At 38.1% G+C, this 24,445-nt stretch overlaps 1 protein-coding gene across 1 annotated transcript in view; it reads left to right on the forward strand.

The window, feature by feature from the left end:
- The window catches only part of FAM81B (family with sequence similarity 81 member B), a 94,441-nt gene that overhangs the window by 65,592 nt on the left and 4,404 nt on the right, over positions 1 to 24,445 (forward strand). Inside the window, 1 exon segment of the mRNA XM_069085443.1 lies at positions 21,133 to 21,268. Within this exon segment, the coding sequence (XP_068941544.1) occupies positions 21,133 to 21,268 (136 nt within the window).

The following is a 24,445-nucleotide window of genomic DNA, read 5'->3' on the forward strand; positions in this document are numbered from 1 at the left end:
AACTGGGAGGGGAAGATCCTCAGGGTTGCTGGGCAAAGAGAAAGAGTTACTATTTACATTCACTATGAGTCTGGAGGGCCCAAAATATAGCCTTTAAGTGGTTCGGGCTGGGTCCTATTGTTGTCCAATCTTTGAGTTTCAGAGTGATGACTGGTAATGACAGTCTTTTGAGCTAGGCAGAGTAATGGGGTTTGAGAAAATGGAGAATAGGATGGATTACAGAGGAATATTGATTATTAAATGATACAGCAGAATATTAATTTTCTTCAGATGTAAAAAGTCATGCTCAGAGAGGTTCAATAATTCACTCATGATCACACAGGTGGTAAACAACAGAGCTGGGATTTGAACCTTTTTCTTTCAAATCCAATGTTCTTTACACTATACCATGAACCTGCTAATGAACCCATGGGAGTCAATCATATCACCAGGAAAGAGGGGGAAGAGAGAAAAGAGAAGATAGGGCAGTCTTGAAAGTGTATCCTCACAGAGGATTCAGGACAAGATGACAGTCTTGCAAAGAAAACTGAGAAAGATCTGTCCAACATGTAAGAAAAGAATGAGAGAGCGGTGTCATAAAACCCAAGCAGCAGAGTATCCAGGGGGAAGGTTCGTGACAATGTCAAATGTTCCAGAGAGAATGAGCAGTGAGGAAATAGTTATATCCAATCACCTTAAGATATCATTGGTAGCCTGGAGAGAGGTGTTTCAATCCAGGGATGATGACTGAAGTCATTGAAACTTGAATGGGAGATAGCACTGATTGTAGTACTTCAAGTAGAAACATTGAGTGTAAATAGCTTTTTCCAAGAGTTTGGCTATGAAAGGGGAAAAAAGATATAAAAACAATGTTTGAGAGACTCAAGTGGGAGATTTTTTTTAATGGTGGATTGATCTGGGACATTTAAGCTGACAGCAGAAGAGCCAGTGAATAAAAAGAAGTTGAAAACTAAGGAGAGAGAGGGGAAAGGTCAAATATCAAGAGGAGACCAGAGAAGATCGATTGGAAGGCACAAGTAGAGGGAGGTGAGAATTGTCCGGAAGAATGGACAACTCTGCCTCTCAGATTGAAGCAAAGGAGAAAAATATAGAATTGGAAATAAGAGGGAGCTTACTACAAATGAACTCAGTTTTTTCAGGAAAGTATGAACAGCAGGTTTTCTGCTGAGAGTGACAAAGGAGAGTGGAGAGTAAGTGGCTTGAGAGAAGAGAAAGTTTGGAATAACTGCTATAGAGAACTCCTTAGAGCAGAGGTCAGGGAGAACCTGGATGGGGAAAAAATTATTATGATGATGATTATTTACACTATTCTCTAATTGAAATTTGGCTTTTCCTTTAATTATAAATGCTGGCAACAAGCTTTCTGAAAAGTGGTCCACAGTTTTCACCAGACTGCCAAAGGGAACCATAACACAAAAGGTTAAGAACCCCTGAATTTAGAGAATTTGAATAGAGCAAAAATATTGGTGTCCAGCAGTGAGGTTGGATAGGGGGCCATCACCAGCTGTCCTGACCTATGTCTTGTGACTGGACTCGGATGACTGGAGGAGAGAGTGAACCAAGCCCAGGGCTGTATCCTCTGCACCTCTATTGATAAAAGGATGTGATGTTATTTTATTAATATGATTTATTGTGTTTAAATTGGCCTTAATTTTAAATATCCATGCATTTCTAAAACAAATCTAACCTAGTGAGAGTGAATAATTGTTAAATGTATTGCTGCAACCTCTTTGCTAATATTTTATTCAATATTTTTGCATAGGTATTCATTACTGATATTGGCCTATGATTTTCTTTCTCTGCCTAGCTCTCCATAGTTTTATTTTTAAACCATATTTATCTCATAGAAGAAATTTAGTAAAGTACCTCCCTCTTTTGAAAACAATTCATGTAATGTATGGGTTAATTATTCTTTATTTATTTTTATTTTTTTCAAATGCTTTACTAACTTCTGATTTACATCATTCATTTCTGCCAGATTTTGACTTACAATTTTTTCCCCATTTTTCCCCTAGCCACCCCCCCCCAAAATAGCAGTCCCACACGATATCCCTTCCTCCAATCTGCTCTCTCCCATATCTTCTCCCACACCCCCTTTGACTTTTCCAGTAGGGCATGGTGAATCTCTATGCCCCAATGCCTGTGTATCTTATGTCCCGATTACATGTAAAATAGTATTAATAATAGTATTTATATATTTTTAAACATTTGATTTTAAAACTTTGAATTTCAGATTCATTCCCTTCCTCCCTTGTTACCCACCCTTACTGGGAAGATAAGCGATTCAGTATAGGTTGTACATGTGTAGCTATGCAAAACATTACCATAGTAAATATATTGTCCATAGTTTTCACCAGACTGCCGAAGGGAACCATAACACAAAAGGTTAAGAACCCCTGAATTTAGAGAATTTGAATAGAGCAAAAAGATTGGTGTCCAGCAGTGTGGTTGGACAGGGGGCCATCACCAGCTGTCCTGACCTATGTCTTGTGACTGGACTCGGATGACTGGAGGAGAGAGTGAACCAAGCCCAGGGCTGTATCCTCTGCACCTCTATTGATAAAAGGATGTGATGTTATTTTATTAATATGATTTATTGTGTTTAAATTGGCCTTAATTTTAAATACTCATGCATTCCTAAAATAAATCTAACCTAGTGAGAGTGAATAATTGTTAAATGTATTGCTGCAACCTCTTTGCTAATATTTTATTCAATATTTTTGCATAGATATTCATTACTGATATTGGCCTATGATTTTCTTTCTCTGCCTAGTTCTCCATAGTTTTATTTTTAAACCACATTTATCTCATAGAAGGAATTTAGTAAAGTACCTTCCTCTTTTGAAAACAATTCATGTAATGCATGGGTTAATTATTCTTTAAATATTTGATAGTACCCCCTGAAAAGTCTATCTGGATCTAGACTTTTTTTTTTTGGTAGGTCTTCTATGGTTTGATCCCTTTCTGTTTCTGAAATATATGGATATTTAGAATATTGTATTAATGTGAGCACTTTACATTTTTATGAACATTTATCCATTTCATTTGTGTTTTCAGTTTTCTTAACATATAATGGAATATAGCCATTTCAGAAATTTTCGTTTATTTCCTTTTATTTGTTGTGAATTCCCCTTCTCATTTTTACTTTGGCAATTTGGTTTTTCTCTCTCATAAACAAAATCAAATTAGCTAATGGCTTGTCTCTTACTGATCTTTCAAAAAAACAAATACCTCGGCTTTATCATATTTTGTTATGGCTGTTTTCAACTGTGTTCATATCCTCTTGGTTTTTCAGTTTTCTATTTTTTGCGTTTGGTCAAGGGTTATATCATTTGTTGATTTTTCTAGTCACATGATTCACAGATCTTTTTCATTTATTTATGTGTTTAGGGATATACATTTTCCCTAAAGACATCTTTGACTATATCTTATGTTTTACTATGTTTTCTCAATGTTCTCATTTTTGACATCCGTTACAAATATTATCTCTTTGATTTCTTCCTTGGCCTAGTCATTCCTTAGAATCTCATTATTTAGTCTCTAGAGAAGACTGAATCATTTCTTAAATTCTTCCTTATTGATTACAATTTTATTGCATTGTGATTTGTAAGGATATGTTTAATATTTCAGCATTTATTTATTCAGAAAGTTCCTGAAGATCTCTAGGCAGGGATTGGAAATGGAGGACTGAAGGGAGTGAACCCACTACCTCCCAAAGTGGCCCATTTCCTTATTAGAGAACTCTAATTGTTTTAAATATTTTTCTTTATTTCAAGTCCAAATTTGCCTCTCTGCAATTGGCCACCCATCATTCCTGGTTCTGGCCTCTGGAGTCAAACAGAGCAGGTCTAATGTACTTAAATATAGTTGTACTGTTTATGCCAAATCTTTCCTTCTCCTGGATCAGTGCTGAGACTCGGCACCATTCCAGTCTTCCTCTTCTAGATATGCTCTCTGGGTTACCAATACATATTCCTAAAATGTGGTGCCCAGAACTGAATTTAGTACTGCAAACAAACAGAGCAGATCTAATCTGTCTGCCACATCACAACGCTTCCAATTCCAGAGGACAGCTATCACGTCCTCTGTGATCATTTTTTCATCATTTAGTCCTGAAATGTCAAACTTTGGCCACGAAACTTGAGAGCAAACAAGCCAGATCAAAATGTAATTCTTTTGTTTAAAATAAAGAAAAATACAAAATAGATGTTAAAAAGAAAAGGAAATAGTACTGACCAAGGCAGAATATGATCCTTTTTCCAGGATATTGTCTCCTTTTACACAGACTAAAATTGCATTAGTTTTCTAAACATTTATTAAACGCCTACTATGTGTCAGTCATTGTGCTAAGCTCTAAAGATACAAAAAAGAAGCAAAAGACAGTCCCCACCCTCAACAGGGCTTATAATCAACGGGAGAAACAAATACATACAAAGCAAACGATACACAGCACAAATAGGGGAAAATTAAAAGGGAGAAGGCCTTGGAATTGAGTGGTTGAGGAACGCTTTTTAGGACTTAAAGGAAGCCAGAAAAGTCCGTTGTCAGAGTGGAACCAAAATGCTGTTTACTGGTCCCCAGGAAAACTCTTTCATTTCTCATCTCTCATCTTTGACCATGACTGGATGTAGCATTATTTCATGGAATCCATAGCTTCTTTCAAAAGCTTAGGACAGGGGCGGCCAGGTAGCACAGTGAGTAAGAGCACCGGCTCCAGTGTTGAGAAGACCTGGAGATCGAATCCCAGGCTCAGACACTTAGCACCCACCCAGAAACACCTGGCCGGGTAACCTTGAGCAAGTTACTTAAGTTACTTAACCCCGATTGCTTAAAAAAAAAAAAAAAAAAAAGCTTAGGACATTCAGATTGTGGGTGTGCATATGCATACATGCACACACACACAATTGCAAGTGGAGAATTACTTTGTATATACTGTAATTTTTTTATGTATATATTTCTCCCCACTTAGAGATGTAAGCTTAGACTGTGAGATCCTTGATGGAAAAGGGGCTGTTTCAATTCTGTCTGTATCTCCAGAGTCTGGCACACAGTAAGGACTTAATAAATGCTTGTTGAATTGAATACTGTTTGACTCTGAAACCCCTGAATCTTTTTCAAATACAATATTGCCTATCCTGATCTCCTTAATCTTGTACCTGTTAAGAAATTTTTTGTTTTTGTTTTGTTTTTTTTTTTGGTAGGGGCAGTTAAGTATAAGACTTTTCATGGCCTAGTATTCCAGAAAAGGGCAGTTAAGTGACACACTGGATAGAGTATTGGGATTCATCTTCCTGAATTCAAATTTGGCCTCAGACACTTAATAGAAAACAAGTCACTTAACCCTATTTGCCTCAGTTTCCTCATCTGCAAAACAAGAAGGAAATGGCAAGCCATTCCAGTATCACTGCTAAGAAAACCCCAAACAAGGTCACAAAGAGTCAGGATGGAAAAACTAAACAACAAGAAAATGTTCTTGAGCTTGCCAAGATATTTTTAAATCTTGACTGACATTCAATGTATTTGCTATCCCATCCAGCTTTGTATCATCTGCAGACTGATGAGTATGTCCTCTATGCCTCCATACAAGTTATTGATAAAAATGCTAAATAGCACAGGGTTAAGCACTTATTTCTGAAACACTCCCCCCACCCCATCCCACTGGAGACCTCCTTCAAAGATGACATCAAACCATTCATGACCAGCTTTTGAGTACAGCCATTCATCTAGTCCCAATCTTCAGCAAATAGAATACATCAAAACTTTACTTTAAAATGTAAACACCATTCTTAGCTCACAGCATACAAAATCAAGTAGCAGAATCTGGCCAATCCCTAATCTAGCTCCACTTTTCCATAAGAGTAGCTATTTTTTCTGTTTAGTTGGAGTTTATTGGCAAAGATACTGGAATGGTTTGTCATTTCCTTTTCCAGCTCATTTTATAGATGAGGAAACTGAGGCAAAGAAGGTTAAGGGACTTTGCCCAGGGTCACACAACTAGTAAGTGTCTGAGGCCAGATTTGAACTCATGAAGGTGAGTCTTCCTGACTTCAAGCCCAGTGTTCCATCCACTGTACCACCTAACTGCTCCAAGAATAGCTATTTTTTACTATTGATTTAGTAATTATTTATTATTGATAGTCTTTACTATCAACTGATTTGCTAAAAATTTAAGTAAATATATCTAAAGCATTCCATTGACCTACCAGTTTAGTGACCCTATGAAAAAGGGAAATAATCTAAGTTTGACATAACTTGTTCTTGATGAGTCATTTCAAGATGAATGTTTCCTAATCTAAGTGTTCCCTAACCATTCTTTTAGTAATACATTCTAGAATTTGGCTAGGAATTAAAGACAAATTTCAGGCCAATATTTTTCAGTCTCCATTCTCTTTTTTTCATTCTTCTTCAATTCTGTGATACTTTTCCCATCCTCTACAATCACTTAATGACCACCAAGAGTGGCTTAGCAAATATCTGCCAATACTGTGATTAGTCAAGGTTGTGATTCATCTGGACCAGGTGAACTGAACTCATCAATATTCCTGTCAGCCATATTTGTTATGCAATTTCCAGTTCATGATCATTTTCTTGATCGGGAAAAAACAAAATAAGAATTTAGAAGTCTACCTTTTCTCTGTCATTACTTGTTATATAATCCCATCCACTCTAAGCAGTAGTCCTTCTTTAATGACCTTTTTTTCTCCAGTTTATGTAGAAAAGAAAAAAATATATAAAGGATCTTTTTATTGTCCTCAGCTTTTCCTTCTACTCTCACCTTATCCTGAGCTTTACATTCCTGCCATTTGTTAAAGGTCTGTGTCACATTTCTGTATTCATTCTCATTATGTATGTGCCCCTTGTTTCCATCTTTTGTACATGCCTTTTTAAAACATGTTGGTTAGTGAGTTCTCTGTGCATACATATTAATTTCCTTAGGCAGCTTCCCTAGGAAATCATCTTCCTCATTGGAACTGTTTCTCTTTGTGTCTTTGGAATTTCATTCTTGCACCCTTTCCATCTTTCTTAGGCTGGCTTCCCACTATAGAAGTTTAAGCTATGGGATCTTTTTTACCCTTTCTCTTTGAAATCTCCTCTCCCCAAATCCCAAACATATGTATATTGGCTTTTCTCTCTTTTTCTTTCTTCACTCTAAAATGGAGTGATTACTTTCACCATAATTTCCCATCCTTTCTACCCTCACTACTTGTCTTCTGTTTGTAGGAATCAGATCTAGAAAAGAATTTTCCCTAATTGGTTCCTCCACCTTTTGAAATATGAACCATCATTATGGAAAGTTAAGAAATCAACCTGCCTTAATTTGAAAGGCAGCATGGAAGTAGATAGAAAGTCATCCTTAAAAACTGGGATTCAAATTCAACCTGTGACATAAACCAGTTGTGTGACTCTGCTGTTGTTCGTCTTGACTTGCAACTGATTTGGATATGAGTGAGGCAGAGCTATGCAAAGTCCTCAGTCTCACTCTCTCCTCCAGACTCATCAAAGTCCAGTGGTAAGACAAAGGTCAAGAAAACTGGCAATGGCCCAGGGATGCCAGTGAATGACTTTGACCTTTCTAAAGTCTCAGTTTGTCTGAGGCCAAGCTTATTCAATGACCGAGGACTAGATAGGAATAGAACCAAGAGATGGCTCAATTTACCAGCACCAAGATATTTCTGGGAACAGGGAGACTTTCAGAGCTTCTGGCCCAAACAGAAAACAATTGCTATTTATCCTTATTCTAAGCCATCAGAAACCTAGACAATCCATACATATAGTGACCTATGTTTGGGAGGCTGAGTTTGAATCCTGCTTCAGGTTCTTTCTAGCTCTATGATCAAGGGCAAGTCACTTAACCTTTCTGAGCCTCATCAATGAGGATAGTAATACTTCCACTACCTACCTTATGTGAGGGAAATGCTTTGCAAACCTTAAAGTGCTATATAAATAAAAGATAATTATTATGATTTTATTATTCATCAGGATATAATAATCATCATGCTCGTGGTATCCCAGAAGTCATCTTCATGTGGGACAGCTTGGACAACCCAAACAGAAACATTTCTATCTTATTTTCAAAGAGCCTCTGACAAATAAATTTGCATAATTTCTTGTAATAAGCTATTCTAGTATAAACCACCACTTACTGTCTAGACAGTCTTCTTTGTGGCTATCCTTAAATCTTATTAATGTAATTTTAACCAATTTCCTTTTTTGGGGGGAGAGATAAATAAAAAACATCTGGAAACCTTCCTTTATGTTCAGTCCTTTATATATTTAAAACTCTTATTAAGGGGTCCTTTGGCCTCAAACTTCTGGTGCATTCCAGAAATTTGGTGTTATGATTTGGGGAACTTTTCCACAAAATAATGAATCCCTGTAAGGTCCAGAATTCCTCTGGCTGGGGAACCCTGTACCTCTCCCATAATCATGGAGTGAATCTGATACCAAAGGAAGAGATCAAGAGGCTCCAGAATGATTATAGGTGTTTAATCAATCATTATAAATACTTGCAAACAGGGACAATCTGGGGTGGCTGCCAGATAACTCAGTGGATCCCTCGGTCATTGAATGAGCTTGGCCTCAGACAAACTGAGACTTTAGAAAGGTCAAAGTCATTCACTGGCATCCCTGGGCCATTGCCAGTTTTCTTGACCTTTGTCTTGCCAGTGGACTTTGATGACTCTGGAGGAGAGAGTGAGACTGAGGACTTTGCATAGCTCTGCCTCACTCATATCCAAATCAGTTGCAAGTCAAGACGAACAACAGCAGAGTCACACAAATCCCAACTCCCCCAAATCCCCATGGTAATTATAAAAACAGACAAAAGGAAGAGAAGCCATGGGTTACTTTCCTGTAGATTGGTGGATATTTGGGGGGTTTCTGCTTAATGTTTTAACTAATATTTTAGTTTATACTTAGTATTGAACCCGATTTGCAGACATCCAGGCATTTACCCAGCACTGTTGGGTACTAGTCATATACTGGTCCCGGTATCTAAGTTATGACTCAGTATCTGGGTCACCAAGTTAACACATCACCAAGTCTGAGCTTCCACCTTTTACAGAGTCAATGGCTTTCACTTTCTACTGTGTATTATGGCTTTTCCCCAATATGGACCTCACAGTTCCTTAAATTAAAATACTAACAGTTTCCTGAACAAAGAAACAAAAACTGTCAAAATTCCACCTGTGGTATGCCAGTCATTGAGAAATAAAACAACATGTCATTCCATCAACTTAAAAAAAACCCAATCATATTGTACTTTGTCATCCCTTCTCCCTCTCCTTCCTATTTTCACTCTAGACTAGGAAGGAGGAAGGGGAGGAGAAAATGATGAATTGTGTGAGAATTCAGATTCTAGTCTAATGCCATCCTTATTCTAGAAGAACAAACTCTGAGCAGGGAATCCCAATAGTAATTCTCCACCTAGTTTCACATGAGAGTATTCGTTGCTTAGCACAGTGCCTAGCACAAAGTTGGCACTATTTAAATGCTTATTCTCTCTCTTCTTCCCATCCCACACCCCAAGCCAATCTTACAAATCAGAGCTTGATTTATTATTTTGTTGATTGTCTAGACTTGAGAAAGTGATGGAGAAAATATTAACAATACAGATTAATCTTAAAAATTATGTCATACAAGTTTTTGGAAAGCCAATTATTAAACATTTACCAGTATATCCTATCTACAATGTACTCCACTGAAATAGCTCTTCTGTTCTGCTTCTATTGATCTTCACCCAAATACCCAAACATCATTTACCCCACCATATTCCTGTATTTCATCATGAGTATATCTCTCCTTAACAGATAATACTTCACTTTACCCATCCTATTTCTTTTGAATGTGTTATAACCTTCCAAAACCATATTCTAGTCATGAGTCTCATCCTACCAGGTCTTATGTGACAAAAATGTAGGTTGAGAAAGAAGGATGCTATAAAAGGCATCACAAGTGCCAATAACATGGGAGAGTAAGACCCACATGTGAGGCTCTAAGGGTAGCAGAATAGACATCTCTAGCCTCTTCTCTCCCCACCTTTATCCAAGGGAGGGCTTTCATTCCTACCAGGAGGGGAAGCAGGAGGTTGGGACCTGACATTCTGCCACTCTGCTTTCCTCAGAAAGAGGGGCTACCAGCCTAGAAGTATATCTATTTGTTCATCTAAGGTTGAATTCAGGCTAATTTTTTATCACTTTGTCACTTGGAGGAGAAAGGAGGGACCACAAGCTCTACAGTCAAGACTTGATTCCTTCCTCATTAATACCAGTTACACAATGAATACACATAACAAATATCAAAGAAGTTCATTTATCTAAATCATAACAAAACAGAAATCAGAGAAGGTATACTTAGGAGAATATATACCAGATAATACATAGTGAAGGAACTCTCCCCTTGGGAACAAGATAACTAAGCTCAACCTGACTCAGCATCCTAGATCTCACTAAAGATCCAGGGAAACTTTCTGAAGTCTCTAGAGTAGAAATTAGGACATGATAGAGACTGCCTGCTTCTCTCATGAATTCCTAGAATCTTTTCCTTCAGCACCTGAAGTAGGGTTGGCTTCTTCCATCTTTTCTTTCAAAGTGGGAAGTTAGGAACACCCTAAAGCATCTTGACACTCAAAGGAGATTCTAAGGAAACTCACTCCCTGAGGGGGACTGCCCAAGAACTGAGGCACTCTCACCAACTCTGCCCCCACCCTCACATAAGGTAGGAAATTCATCTTTACCAATAAGGAAAGAGTTTCATACCAATGGGCTTTGAACAGGAGTTACACAGGTCTTGGGAACAGAGTGAGGATAAGCATAAAGGTGGGAAAATGCAAAATATATTCAGAGAATACTGATGAAATAATCCAATCTAGTCAGAATACAGAATGCCCAGGTATGAACAGTGTGAAATAAGGCAAGAACCAAAATTCAAGGAAGACCTTGAATGCCAGGTTAGAGTTCATACTTTATTAGTGCCTCATTTGAAGACTGTTCAGAGAAATGTTTTTCAATCTTAATTCAAACATTAAGTAAAATATTGTGTTAGTCACCATGGGGGATATGAAAATGAATAAAAGTCCCTACTCTCATAGAGAAAAAAAAGATCTAATGCAAGAAATATGGCATACAGAAACATATAACTATAATGCAAATTATTGAATGATAGTTCCATAGTGCTCTGAGGGTTTAAAAGAGGAAGTAACTCTTTCAAATGTGAGGATCAGAGGATACTTAATGGAAGAATTAGCATCTGAGTTAGGCTCTGAAGGACAGAAAGGCTTTCAACAAGTGGGAAAAGGCAGGGGGGGGGGCAGTAAGGGGGGAGAGACAGACAGGCTATGTTCTAATCATAAAGAATGACTTGAGTAAAAGTAAAAGGGTAACAAAATATATTTGACTAGATTACAGGGGTGGGGAACCTGTGGCCTCAAGGCCATATGTGGCTCTTTGGTCTTCAAGTGCAGCCCCTTGACTGAACCCAGACTTCACAGTACAAATCCCCTTAATAAAAGGATTTGTTCTGTAAAACTTGGACTCAGTCAGAAGGCCACACCCAAGGACCTAGAAAGCCACAAGCGGACTTGGTTGAAGATTACCACCCCTGGACTGGAACATTAGAAGAGGTAAAGTAGGAAGCACATGGGAGTAGTTTTGGTGTGAAAGGAGATGAGATGGGGACACAGAAAGGACTTTCAGCTTAAAGAAATCTCAGAGATCATTAAGTCCAATCCATTATATAACTCCTCACAGTTTTCCTTACATATAAACAAACATGATTTACTTAGCATCACACAGACAATAAGTGACAGATCCAGAATTCAAATTTAGGTCTTCTCATGCTGGATTTAGTGCTCTTTCCAGTTTGATTCCCTATTAAACAACCTTGATTTCATTTGTAAGGAAATAAAGAAAAACATTTTTTAATGGTGACTTCCTCCTATATGAACAAGAACATAGAGATCAAAGCACTTTAAGAATCTTAACAGCAAGTGCAACAAACAATGAATTTGCCATATAACATAACCTGGCAGGAACTGAAACAGCTCACTCCAGTGACTGCCAACTTGTAATATATTTTATTTTAAAAGAAGAAAGGAACTTCTCAGACTATTACATAGTTTTCTCTCTAAATTATTGTAATGATATAAGTTACTAGTTTAATTTTTTAGTTTTTTTTTCCAAGCAGTATTTTTTTTTAAAAGAGGAAGATTTAAAGTTCTAGTGAGCATTGTGCTATATGTTGGCTTTCTAAAACCACATAATCTGTACATTCTCTAGTGAGATGAAACTTTGGCACTAAACACAAGACTTGACCAAAAAACACAGGCTTTATCAGTTAAAACCTTCCCATTGGACTTCCTGTCATAAATTGTGTTTGCAGCCCTTACAAAATGGCCTTAATCATAGATACAGCAAAGTAATGTACTGAGTTTTCCAATAGGATGCTTTTAAAGCAAAAATCTTGGTCAGGATGAGATGCATCCATCTTTAAGAGGGACTTGGCCTAGGCAGCATCTGCCTTTCACTCCCCAGAGAGCCTTTTCCTGCTGAGGCTATTTAGTTGGCAGTGATTTATCAAGAAAACAACTCAGTCATTGAGCAAAGGCATAGATTCAGCTCTGGAGATAATGTTGCTGAACAAGATTTTTTAAAAACTATCAAAACATGAATTTATATTTTTAAAATCCTTAAACTGAGATTTACCAAATACCTGGGCAGAGAGTGGAACCAAAGATAAGGCTTATCCTAACATGGAGGGCATTTACAGTTCTAATTACTTCTGTACTATTGAAGTCTTTTTGGATCTCAGTGGGTTGGCTACTCCATTCAGCTTTGTGTCTGACAAATAGGCCTTCCATGTCTTTGTCCAAGTCATTAAATAAAATAGAGAACATGCTACCAAGGACAGCTCCTCGGTGAAGTCCACCACATTTTGCAAGTTGACATTGAATAAAATTAATTATACTTCAGGGATCCAGTCCTTCATCTACTCCTGAATCCATTTATCACCTCTAGCCTCCACCTCTCCATCTTACGTGCAAATTTGAGACACTTCATACAATGTTTAGAATGGAATCTAGTATGTATGGTATTCTTCTGATCTCATTAACATGCCTTATCTAAAAAAAAAAGAAATAAAAGTTGGTCCAACATGATATGTTCTTTTTTTATACAATTAAATTTTTATTGGGAATTTAACAAATATTTCAATATTTATGAAAAAGGAAGAGAATATAAGAAACTATGAACTTCTGATTTATCTACATATATTAAATTTAACAAAATAGTTACTAAACTGCTTCATTTATTTATGACTTCTTCTGCACTTTTTTTCTCCTGTACCTTTTTAATATGTTTTATTGATGCTCTCTTTCATCTATCAACTGCCCATTTAGCTACCACCCACACCCCCAGTAGAAGACCACATTGCTAATAAATATGCATATTCAGAGTGACTAGGTGGCTCAGTGAATACAGCACCGGCCCTGGAGTCAGGAGGACCAGAGTTCAAATCTGACCTCAGACACTTGACACAATTACTAGCTGTGTGACTTTGGGCAAGTCACTTAACCCCAATTTCCCTCCAAAAAGCAAAAAAAAAATGTATATTCTAGTAGAAACAAATCAACACATGGGCTTTGTCTGAAAATATATATCTCATTATGCATATCTACCTCATTACCTCTCTGTGAAGAGGGGAAGATAGATTTCATCTATCAGTTTTTTGAAGTCATTATTGTATACTGCTCTAACCAGAATTCTGAAGTCTTTTAAAATGGTTTTACTTTATTTTATAGTTGTTATCATTGCATAAACTGTTCTCTTGATTCTGCTCATTTCACCCTGCATCAGTTCATGCATTTCTTCTTATATTTTTCTGATTCTGTCATATCATTTCTTATGGTTCAATAATGTTCCATTATAATTATAAACTACAATACATAATTTAGCTTTTATGCTATTACTTTGGCATATTCTTTTGAGAACCACTTTGTAAAATATACTAAGAATATTTTCAGTAACAAAACAAGATGTGATTTGCCTACCAATAAAATAGCATTTTTCAGTCCTCTGAATGATAGGCACCTCTTTTTGTTTCCAGTTCTTTGTTACTATAAAAATGGCTGCTGTAAATATGGGTTCATTACTTGCTATTGATAAAGTCAAACTGACTCTGAATGGCCTCACTACTTTCCTTTTCTAGATGCTCACAAACACACACTGGTAGTTATAATCTCCCAGTGGAGTCCCATAGCCATAACCAGCCCCATGCTGGAGTGTTATTTTTCCAGGCACTTTGGCCTCCCTCCCTTTCTGCCTCCCATCCCTCCCCACAAGTGCTGCACAGTGTCTTAAGAAGACCAGCAGCGGGTCAGCCAGATAGCACAGCAAGTAAGAGCACCGGCTCCAGTGTCGGGATGACCTGGAGATCGAATCCCAGGCTCAGACACTTAGCACCCACCCAGAAACACCTGGCCGTGTAACTTTGAGCAAGTTACTTAACCCCAATTGCTTAGGGGCAGCCAGGTGGCTCAGCAAGTAAGAGCACCGGATCCAGTATCGGAATGACCTGGATCAAATCTGGGCTCAGATACTCAGCACCACACCCAGAAATAACTGGCTGTGTAACCTTGAGCAAGTTACTTAACCCCAATTGCTTTAAAAAAAAAAAAAAAAGACCAGCATCCAGAGAGGGAGAAAAATTTAGCTAGTCCTAAAAATGATAAAAAAAAATATAGGCATGTAATCAATATAGAAAGCCTACCATTATTACCAAAGCAAATTAAAACTTCTAATTAGTTAAAACTTCTCTTTCTCCACCTTCCACAGATACTTTTTAGCATTCATGTTGTACTTATTTCTGATACAAGAGTGCCCTTGATGTTTTATTTTTTACCTGATTTCACCTGAATAAACATGCTGGAGTGGGTAGAATGGGGGCCACATAGTCACTATGCTTCAATTCAAGAGACATTTAGTGGCTGACATGTGAAAGGCATCATGTTAGACACCAAATAAACAAGAACTGAAGTATATCAAAAAATAATGGTTTGATTTCTCCTTGTTCTGCCCAAAGACATTACATTCTATTGAGGAATAACAAATATAAACAGCTAAATAAATGCAAGATATTTTGAGGGGGAAGAAAATAAGCATTTATACAGCACCTACTATGTGCCAGGCAAGGTACTTTACAAATATCTCATTTTGTCCTCACAACAACCCTATACTATCATTACCCCCATTTTATGGTTAGGAAAACTGGGGCAACCAGGGTTAAGTGACTTGCCCAGGGTCACACCGTTAGGAAGTCTCTAAGGATGGATTTGAACTTAGGTCTTTCTGACTCCAGCCCCAGGGCTCTACCCACTATACCACCTACCTAAAAAAGTAAAACCTGGGGGCTCAGAAAAAGCTTTAGGCTGAAACCTGAACTGATTCTTGAAGTAAGTTAAGGATTCTAAGAGGCCAAAGTGAGGAGGGAGTAAAGACTTGGAAACAGATTGGATATTGTAGGGAAGATGAGGAAGAGAACCCTGTAAGCCTGCATAACCATAAGGATTGTGTAACACCCCCCCCCAAAAGACATAGGTAAGTTAAGATATGGGGAAGTTAAGATAAAGGGAAGATGAGAGAAGACAATCAGTTCTGTTTTGAATACATAGGATTTGAGATGTCTCTGATACATCTAGGTGGTAAGATCCAACAGGCAGTTCAACTAGTATTCTGGCTAAGATATTAGGGCTGGATATTTCTATTTAGGGGATAGCTAGGTGGCACAGTGGATGGAGCACCAGGCCTGGAGTCAGGAAGATTTGAGTTCAAATGTGACCTCAGCCACCTACTTGCTGTGTGGTCCTGGGCAAGTCACGTAACCCTGTTTGCCTCAGTTTTCTCTTTTGTAAAATGAGCTGGAGAAGGAAATGGTAAACCATTTCAGTATCTTTGCCAACAAAACCACAATAGGCGTCATGAAGAATTGGAGATGACTGAAAAATGACTAAACAAGCCCAAATTTATATTTAGGAGTCATCTGCATAAAGATGGTAATTGAACCCATGGGAACTGGCGTGTAAAGCCAAGCACGAGCAGATTTCCAAAAGACTGCTACTGTGAACAGCTTTCAAGGTTCTGATTACACAGCATAGTGCATTCTTTATTTATTCAGTAACAAATCAGAGCAAAACATTTCACAGAAATTAAAATATAGCATTTACAATGTTATGGCTTCACAACTTATCACTAGAGTGGCCACAAAGTATGGCATTCATTTAGTAAGTCCTTCATTTAGTAAATCCTTAATTCAATCATAAAGTACAAAGGTTAAAGTTCTCTTTTAAACAAGGTTCCTTCATTCAGTCAATCACAAAGCCCACACCTAAGCTACACCTTCTTAACCTCTTCAATCAGAAAGTCTTCCTTCTTACACAAAGTACATTCATTTAGTCAATCACAAAGTACAAAGGCCATCTACCCCTAGGTCACAATTAAGTTACATTATATCAATCACTACTAAGTACACTCTTAAGGGGTAGTGGAAAATACAAAGGTCATCCACCCCTAGGTCACAAGTAAGTTACAATATCATCAGTTACTACTCAGTACCCTCCTAAGGGGTAGTGGAAAGTACAAAGGCCATTCACCCCTAATTCACAATTAAGTTGCAATTTCATCAGTCATCATTAAATACCCAAGGAGAGGTCTTTTTATCTTGACTCAAGCAGGCTCTCAGCTTCCATGGTTCCTCTTCCATGGTCCCAGGTCCTACTTGAATCCACCAAACTGTCACCTGTATTCAAAGGCAGGCAGCTCCCAGTTCCTTGTCCAGTTCCCATTACATACTGAAGCTCACAGTGTCCAGTCCACCTCAAGTCCTTCACAGTTTCTGTTCCTGGGAAGAGAAAAATTAACAGAGCCACAATATCTACACACATCAAGTTTAGCAGAATTACAACAATATTCACACACATGGTTGGCACTATCATATCAATTCACTTTCTGCCTGTGAAATCAACATAGACCCAAAACAGACAAAGTACCAACACCATAGTCATGCTTCCTCTGGCAGCTCCATCTGGCCCTCAGAAGTCCTCAGTAGCTCCAGCTGGTTCTTGGAAGCTCTCAGCAGAAGTTTCAGCTCACTCTCAGAAGAAGATCCACCACCATAAGCTCCATTCTCAAAATCAAAATCACTTTCTCCAGCCTGGGCCTCCCCTCCTCAGCCTCCATGAGGCTTGCTCCAAGAAGTTCTGACTCTCTAGCTTGTGCTTTTCCTTATATAAGGTATTAGCTCCTCCCTGTTCCACCCCTTCCTGTAATGTCAGCAACAGGGTTTCATACCTTCTGTTCCTTAACTTGATAAAATTAACTTGAAACTAAGTGCTAAGTACCTGTTTACTTGCCAATACAAGGGAATCTTCAAATTCCATTGCTATCACATGGTGGTATCACCAAAAGGATATAGAGATTCTCTTTTGGGAGGCAGGAGGCAAATGATTATCCACAAGGGAGACAGAGAAAGAGTTAGACAAGCAGGAAGAGGTCCAAGAGAGAGCACTTCCAGGAAATGAAGAGAGACGAGACTATGAAAAGAGGGAAAGACCAATAACCCTGAAAACTGCCAAGAAATCAAGAAGGATGAAGCCTGAGGAATGGCCATCAGATTTAGCAGTACAGAAACATTCTTATCCTTGGAGAAAGCAGTTTCAGACCAAGAAATGAGTCAAAAGCTAAATTACAAAGGATTGGAAAGTGAGTGAGGAGTGAGAAAAAGTGGATGCAGTGATTGTAAATAGCACCTTCTGGGAGTCTGGATATGAAAGGGAGGAGAAAGATAATACCATAGCTATGTGTTTTTTAGTTGTGTGTGTGTGTTTTTAAGAGATGGGGTGATCTGAACATGTTTATAGGCAGCATATTAGACTGAGCACCAAACTCAGGGAAGAGCTGTTGTGCTGACCTCATTGTTGCATGCCTGTGAAAGCTGCACAGTCTACCAACACCATGCCGGGAAACTGAATTGCTTCCATTTGAAATGTCTTAAGAAGATTCTGAAGATCACCTGGCAGGATTAAGTACCAGACACTGAGATCCTTTCTGGAACTAAACTGCCAAGCATTTAAACTCTATTGTGGAGAGCACATTTACCTAAGGTCAAAGTAGTAAATGTTTGTAATTTCAAGCAAAGAAGTACTTAACGCCTTGTTTCAACTATTTAATTATTTATCACCTTGTTTCAGTTCAAGTTTCTTTTGAGTCTTGCCCATGATTGTATCAAGTCTTTGTTAAGAAACAGAACTTGTGAACCCCTGTTGCTGATGCAACAGGAAGGGGCAGAACAGAGAGGAGCTAATGACCATATATAAGGAGAAACCCAAGCTGGGAGAGAGCAGAACTGAGAAGAGAGCACTTGTAGTGGAAGAATTGAGAAGCGGAACTTTGTGGTGGCCAGGCACTCTGTCTGTTCTGTTCTGTTTGTGTTGATTTTTATTTGTGATACTTTGTACAGAAGCCCTGGGACCTTACTGGAAGCCCTGAAAGAGGATTTTCTTGTTGTCTGTTTGCAGAAGTCCTGGAGGAGGGATTTGGAGGTCCTGGGACTGTACTGATGATTTGTGTTGAGTTCTCACACCTTGTGTGTGGTTCTGTGTTGATTTCACAGGCAGATAGTGAATTGATGATAGTGATGGCAATATGCGTGAATGTTGTTTTGTCCCTGTTAAGCTTTGTCTTCCCAGAAACAGAAACTGTGAAGGACTTGAGGTGGACTGGACACCATGAGCTTCAATATGGACGAGGAACTGGATGAGGAACTGGATGAGGAGCTGGACAAGGAGATGGATGAGTTGCTGAGAGCTGCCTACTTTTGAATCCAGGTGACAGTTGGATAGATTCAGGCAGGAGCTGGGACCATGGAAGAGGAACCATGGAATCTGATAGTCAGCCTCAAGTCAAGATGAAAAGACCTCTTCTTGGGTACTTAGTGCTGACTGAGAAGATCATTCATGATTTACTGTAACCTAGGGATGGAGAACTTTGACCTTTCTACTTTGTGTCCCTTAAGGAGGCTTGCTCCTTGAGTTAAGGACTTTCTGAATGACATCTTTTGTTTAAAACTATGTGGCCACTTTAGTGATAACTTGTTATGTTATAATATTATGAATGCTGTACTTTGGTTTCTGTGAATGTTTTGCTTAGCTGTTCACAGCAGCAATCCTCTAGAAAGCTGCTTGTGCTTGGCTTTACAATGTTAAAGGCATCGTTTCAATGAGAAACTCTGCCTCCAGAGTCACGATTCCTCACCAAATACATGGTGGAAGGAGTGCTTCCCTCAGAGTAAAGAGATGCAGGAGGTTGAATTCCCACCTCCAGCAAATGCTAGTTTTGTGACCATGGACATGACACATAATTGTCTCTGAGCCTAAGTTTCCTTATCTGTAAAGTCAGCTAAAAGAATCAAATGAAATAACTTAAGTAAAGCACTGTACAAACCTTGAAACCCTAAAGAAGTAGCTATTATAAATATTATTAATAATAACAGCAAAAATGTATTTTCTAAATATTCTGAGAACATCCTAAATAATTCAAAACAACAATTTCTATAAAGTTGAGGTTCACAATTTGACCTTTGTACTCCACATAATTTAGATTTTATACTATTGCTTTGGCATATTCTTTTGAGAACTACCCTTGTGCTTTCTAAAATATAGTAAGGATATTTTCAGTAACAAAACATGATGTGATTTGCCTACCAATAAAATAGCACTTTTCCTAAATAAAATAAGATATAATTTAAATAGAATTTTAAGAGTTATTTGTTGTTAGCTCGTTGTTGTTGATAGATCAGTTCAAGAAATCCTTCTTGGCAACCCCCAGAGATGATTCAGTATCCTTCTTTTTCCCTGCCTCCTCCGATCTTTGAGCCATTCCTTGTACCATTTTCCCATTTTAGCTTGATATCCTGGTTCTCCCTACTAAGTTGTAACATTTTTATCTCTTCAAAATCTCACCCAAGCCTATCATCTTTCCCATGGTGCCTTTCCAATTTAATCTTATGTGATTCTAGTTACTCCAGTTACTTTAAAATAGTCTTTACTATCTTTTTATACTTCACAACTATCTGATAATGTTTTTCATCAATTTCTGATGCTATATTGACACTCTGCCTATGCCTCAGCTTCCTTATGTATAAAATAAAGATAATACTACATACCTGCTCAAGTTGCTATAAGGATCAAATGAGACAACATATGTAAAGCTGTTTGCAAACCTTCAATTCCAATATAAACAGCAGCTATTTTTGTTTATTTCTATTATAACTTACTTATAGCTCTTTACTTCCATAATAATCAGCTATTATTAATATTTGTTGAGTTAGGGGTGGCCAGGTAGCACAGCAAGTAAGAGCACCGGCTCCAGTGTCGGGATGACCTGGGGATCGAATCCAGGCTCAGACACTTAGCACCCACCTAGAAACACCTGGCCGTGTAACCTTGAGCAAGTTACTTAACCCCAATTGCTTAGGGGTGGCCAGGTGGCTCAGCGAGTAAGAGCACCAGCTCCAGTGTAGGGATGACCTGCAGATCAAATCCGGGCTCAGATACTTAGCACCACACTCAGAAATAACTGGCCATGTAACCTTGAGCAAATTATTTAACCCCGATTGCTTTTAAAAAAAAAATTTATATATATATATATGTTGAGTTAAGGGGAAGATACAGCTTGAGGGGAGAAAATTGCCTAACCACTAAACTATAAGCAACTTGAAGACAGGACAAGTTCATCTCTTCCTTTGTAACTCCCCACTGTAGTAAGTAAAATGTTCTTCTCAAATACTGTCATTTAAAAACTATACTTAAGGGGAGCTACTGGCCCTGGAATCAGGAGGACCTGAGTTCAAATCCAGCCTCAGACACTTAACACAAAACTAGCCATGTGATCTTGGGCAAATCACTTAACCCCAGTTGCCCTACCTTTCCCTCTCCAAAAAGAAAAAAAAATTATACATAAGCAGGTTCTTTAAGCTGAAATGACGACAGGTTTTATCAACAAAGTAAAACTTAAGTTCTGTTAACTTCCTGTTTTTTAGTGTCATTAACCAAAAAAAAAAAACCAATACCTTTCTTATCTTTAGATTAAATGCACTTAAAAATGAGTTCCGTGAACAAGTTCAGAACCAACAAAAGTGGACAGAAAATCAGCTTATGAGATCTGAAAAAGAACAGCTCTTGCATATAAACCACTTTCTCAACACCATAAAGGAGAAAATGGTAAGCAGTATTGTGTCACTTAACCCTGTTTGTCTCAGTTTACTTATTTGTTAAATGAGCTGGAGAAAGAAATGGCAATTCCAGTATCTTCGCCAAGAAAACCCTAGGTGGTATCACAGAGAGACTAAGAAAAACTCAATAACAATAAAACAACACCAAAGAAAAAAAAAAGAATGCGGCGTGATCACTAGTCATCGTATAGTCAAGGGCCCACATGACCTCTACCAGGAAAGAGCTTAGTCTGACCATACTGCATACTCAGCTCTGGCTTAGCAATCAATCAAAAGACTTTTCTTCACCATTCATTAAACAAACAGGAAACAATCATAGACTACCATCTGGTGCCAGGAACTGGGGAGCAGGGCCTGTCCAATGTACACCAGAAACAAATGCCCCAAACTCCCTGTGTGGCTTGGCAACTGACTGTCCTCTGCCACTGAAAACAGCGCCCTCATCGGCCAGACCTCACATTATACTTGCAGTCCAGAAACCTGAATAATTTCTTTAATAAAACGTTAGGTCTGTAGTCTTGTCCCTAGACAACACTCACTTTTCAAAGAAAGAAAACGACTTGTTGTAGTGTAGTAAGGAACTACAAAACTGTCTAGAGACCTCGCATTGGAATAAATGGACAAAAATATGCTGAGATGTGAATGTTTGCTGGCTGGTATCACATTCCACATTGTGTCTGGATTAGAAAGGGAGCAAGAAAATAGAAGGGGTTGAGAGGGGAAAACTAGACTGGAGTATGGGGAAATTATTATTGTTTTTTGTCCTTAGTTATTGAAGAGGACTGTGACATTAGGAAGGTGATGCCATGACTTGCAAGTGAATTGGATTTAAGTGAGGAAGGCTGTGCAAAGTCACCAGCCTCACTTTCTCCTTCTAAGTCATCTGGGTCCAGTGGCCAGATACAGATCAGGACTGGAGATGGCCCCCTTGGGGAAATCAGAAAAAAGCTCATTCACTGCCTACCAGTTGAGTCTTTTTCTGATCCTCCCAGCTTCAAGTCCCCCAATATGTGTACAAAATATGTATTTTGAATTGACTCTTATATGTACTCAAAGTTATCTGCTGTCCATATGAGCTCCTTGAGGGCAGGGGATTTTGCATTTTCGTCTTTGCATCTCCAATGCCTAGTACATTGCCTTACACATAATAAGCATTTAATAAATGTTTGTTCATTGATTGATTTAAAAAGACTGAGACACAATGATACCCAAAAGAATTCTGTCTCAGGTATATCAAAATTTTGTAAGACCAACTGTAAGCCCTTACTTCCTAGTTAAGGCTTTCCCAGAATTTCTTCATGCTTATCTGACCCCAGTCTTGAACATTTCTGACCTCCTGCCCAGCCCTTCAGATTTGTTGACCCTGCGAACTCTGACTAAACATCACAGTTCTATTTCCTATTCAGATCTTGTCTTTTTTCTCCAGGAGAGCATTCACTTTTATTTCCTGTAAATTGTCCCTACCCAGCTACCTGCAGCAGTCTTCCTCCCTTGAAAAAGATGGGGGTTAGACCAGAAAAAGCTAGAATCTCATGGAGATTAGAGATATTTAAACATCTGTGCTCCAAAATCCACCAGCAGATTATACAAAAAGTATCACAAAGCATACTTCACTGATCTAGAATGTTAGTCGAAGGGCATATGCATCTCTGATATCTCCTTTTCCTTCAAAATACCAAGCTAACTATTGCTCCTAGGAAAGGGGCTAATAATTCTCTATTTCCACAGCTCTCCCCTTCTCCCCCTCCAAAAAGGAAACTTTCCATCCACTCCTGAAATTATTTTAGTGGGATACAATTTAGTTCTCAACTGTAGATCATTTCACAGAATCTGAAGCTTTTCTGGTTGTGAGAAATTCTCCTCTTGGTACTGGTGCTGATGAAAGCATTATTCGAATTAACTCCCAGGCCCCAAAATGTGAGCTTTGATAAGCTAGAAAGGTTAAAGGTAAACTCATCTAAATAAAAAAGTACTTTGAAAAAGATTTATTTTGATATTCCTTTCAATTAAAAAAAAAAAACAAGCCCTTTGTTCTTTGGGAATTCTCTACCGTATATGGTCACTTTAATTTTGAGAGGCCTCAATGATTGGGTGATGTTACTTAAGCTAAGAAACTAGAACAGGGATTTAGATATCACAAAAGAAAATAATACTGAGGAGGGGCTGGGTGGTGAAGTGAATAGAGCACCAGCCCTGGAGTCAGAAAGACCTGAGTTCAAATCTGACCTCAGACACTTAACACAAAAACTAGCCATGTGACCTTGGGCAAGTCACTTAACCCCAATTGCCCTACCCTTTCCCCCTCCAAAAAGCAAGAAAAGAAAAAAACGAAAATAATACTGACCTGGACTGGTCCAAATGTTTGTCCTGTGCTTGATGTTCAACACTGAATTTTTATTTGCTTTCTGTTAAGTTTGATTTAATACTTTTTGATTTTTACATTACAAGCATTTTTCTTCTTCCCACAAGCCCCTCTCTTCTAAGAAAGAATTCTAAAAAATATTTAGGCAAAACCTACCAACAAAATGACCATGACTAACATTATATGCAACATTACATACCTTTCTACTAAGATGAAGGAAACCTGTTTCATCATCTGTTTTTCAGGGCCAAGATTAGTCATCAAAATGAATTTGAGTTCAGCTACCTTATATTAGTTACATTAAACTACCGTTAGACATATCGGAGTCATTTTACCACTGTACTAATTCATCATTTCTTACAGTTCAATACATAGACTATGAATTTTTTCAGCCTTTCTCCAATCATTGGGCACCTACTTTGTCTGCAGTTTTTGTCCATAGCACTGAAATTTTTAAATGGTAGTGACAATGAAAAACTTAATAGACTAGAGTTCATGAGATCCTAAAGGGTCATTAATCTCAATATTAATAATAGTTTCAACCTCGATATTAAGTCAAAAGATTGTCTCAAACTTTACCTAAGTGAAGCTGTTTCTATTTTTTTTTTCTTTTTTGTAGTATCATCCTAACATAGAGATTCTATGGCATTACTGGGCAAGAATTCAGGACTCACTAACTGTTCTCAACTTTCCTCTATAGCTGCTACAAAACATTTGCTATTTTATTTAGTAAGGCCCCCAAGTCTTACTTGGGTGACAGGATTTAGAGTTGGAAAGGACCCTTATAGGTCAGCTTTGTCTGTT

Source organism: Petaurus breviceps, unplaced genomic scaffold, assembly GCF_028583685.1.
Source record: "Petaurus breviceps papuanus isolate PSGF00001 unplaced genomic scaffold, PetGlider_PUasm1.0 175, whole genome shotgun sequence".
Taxonomy (NCBI): Eukaryota; Metazoa; Chordata; class Mammalia; order Diprotodontia; family Petauridae; genus Petaurus; species Petaurus breviceps.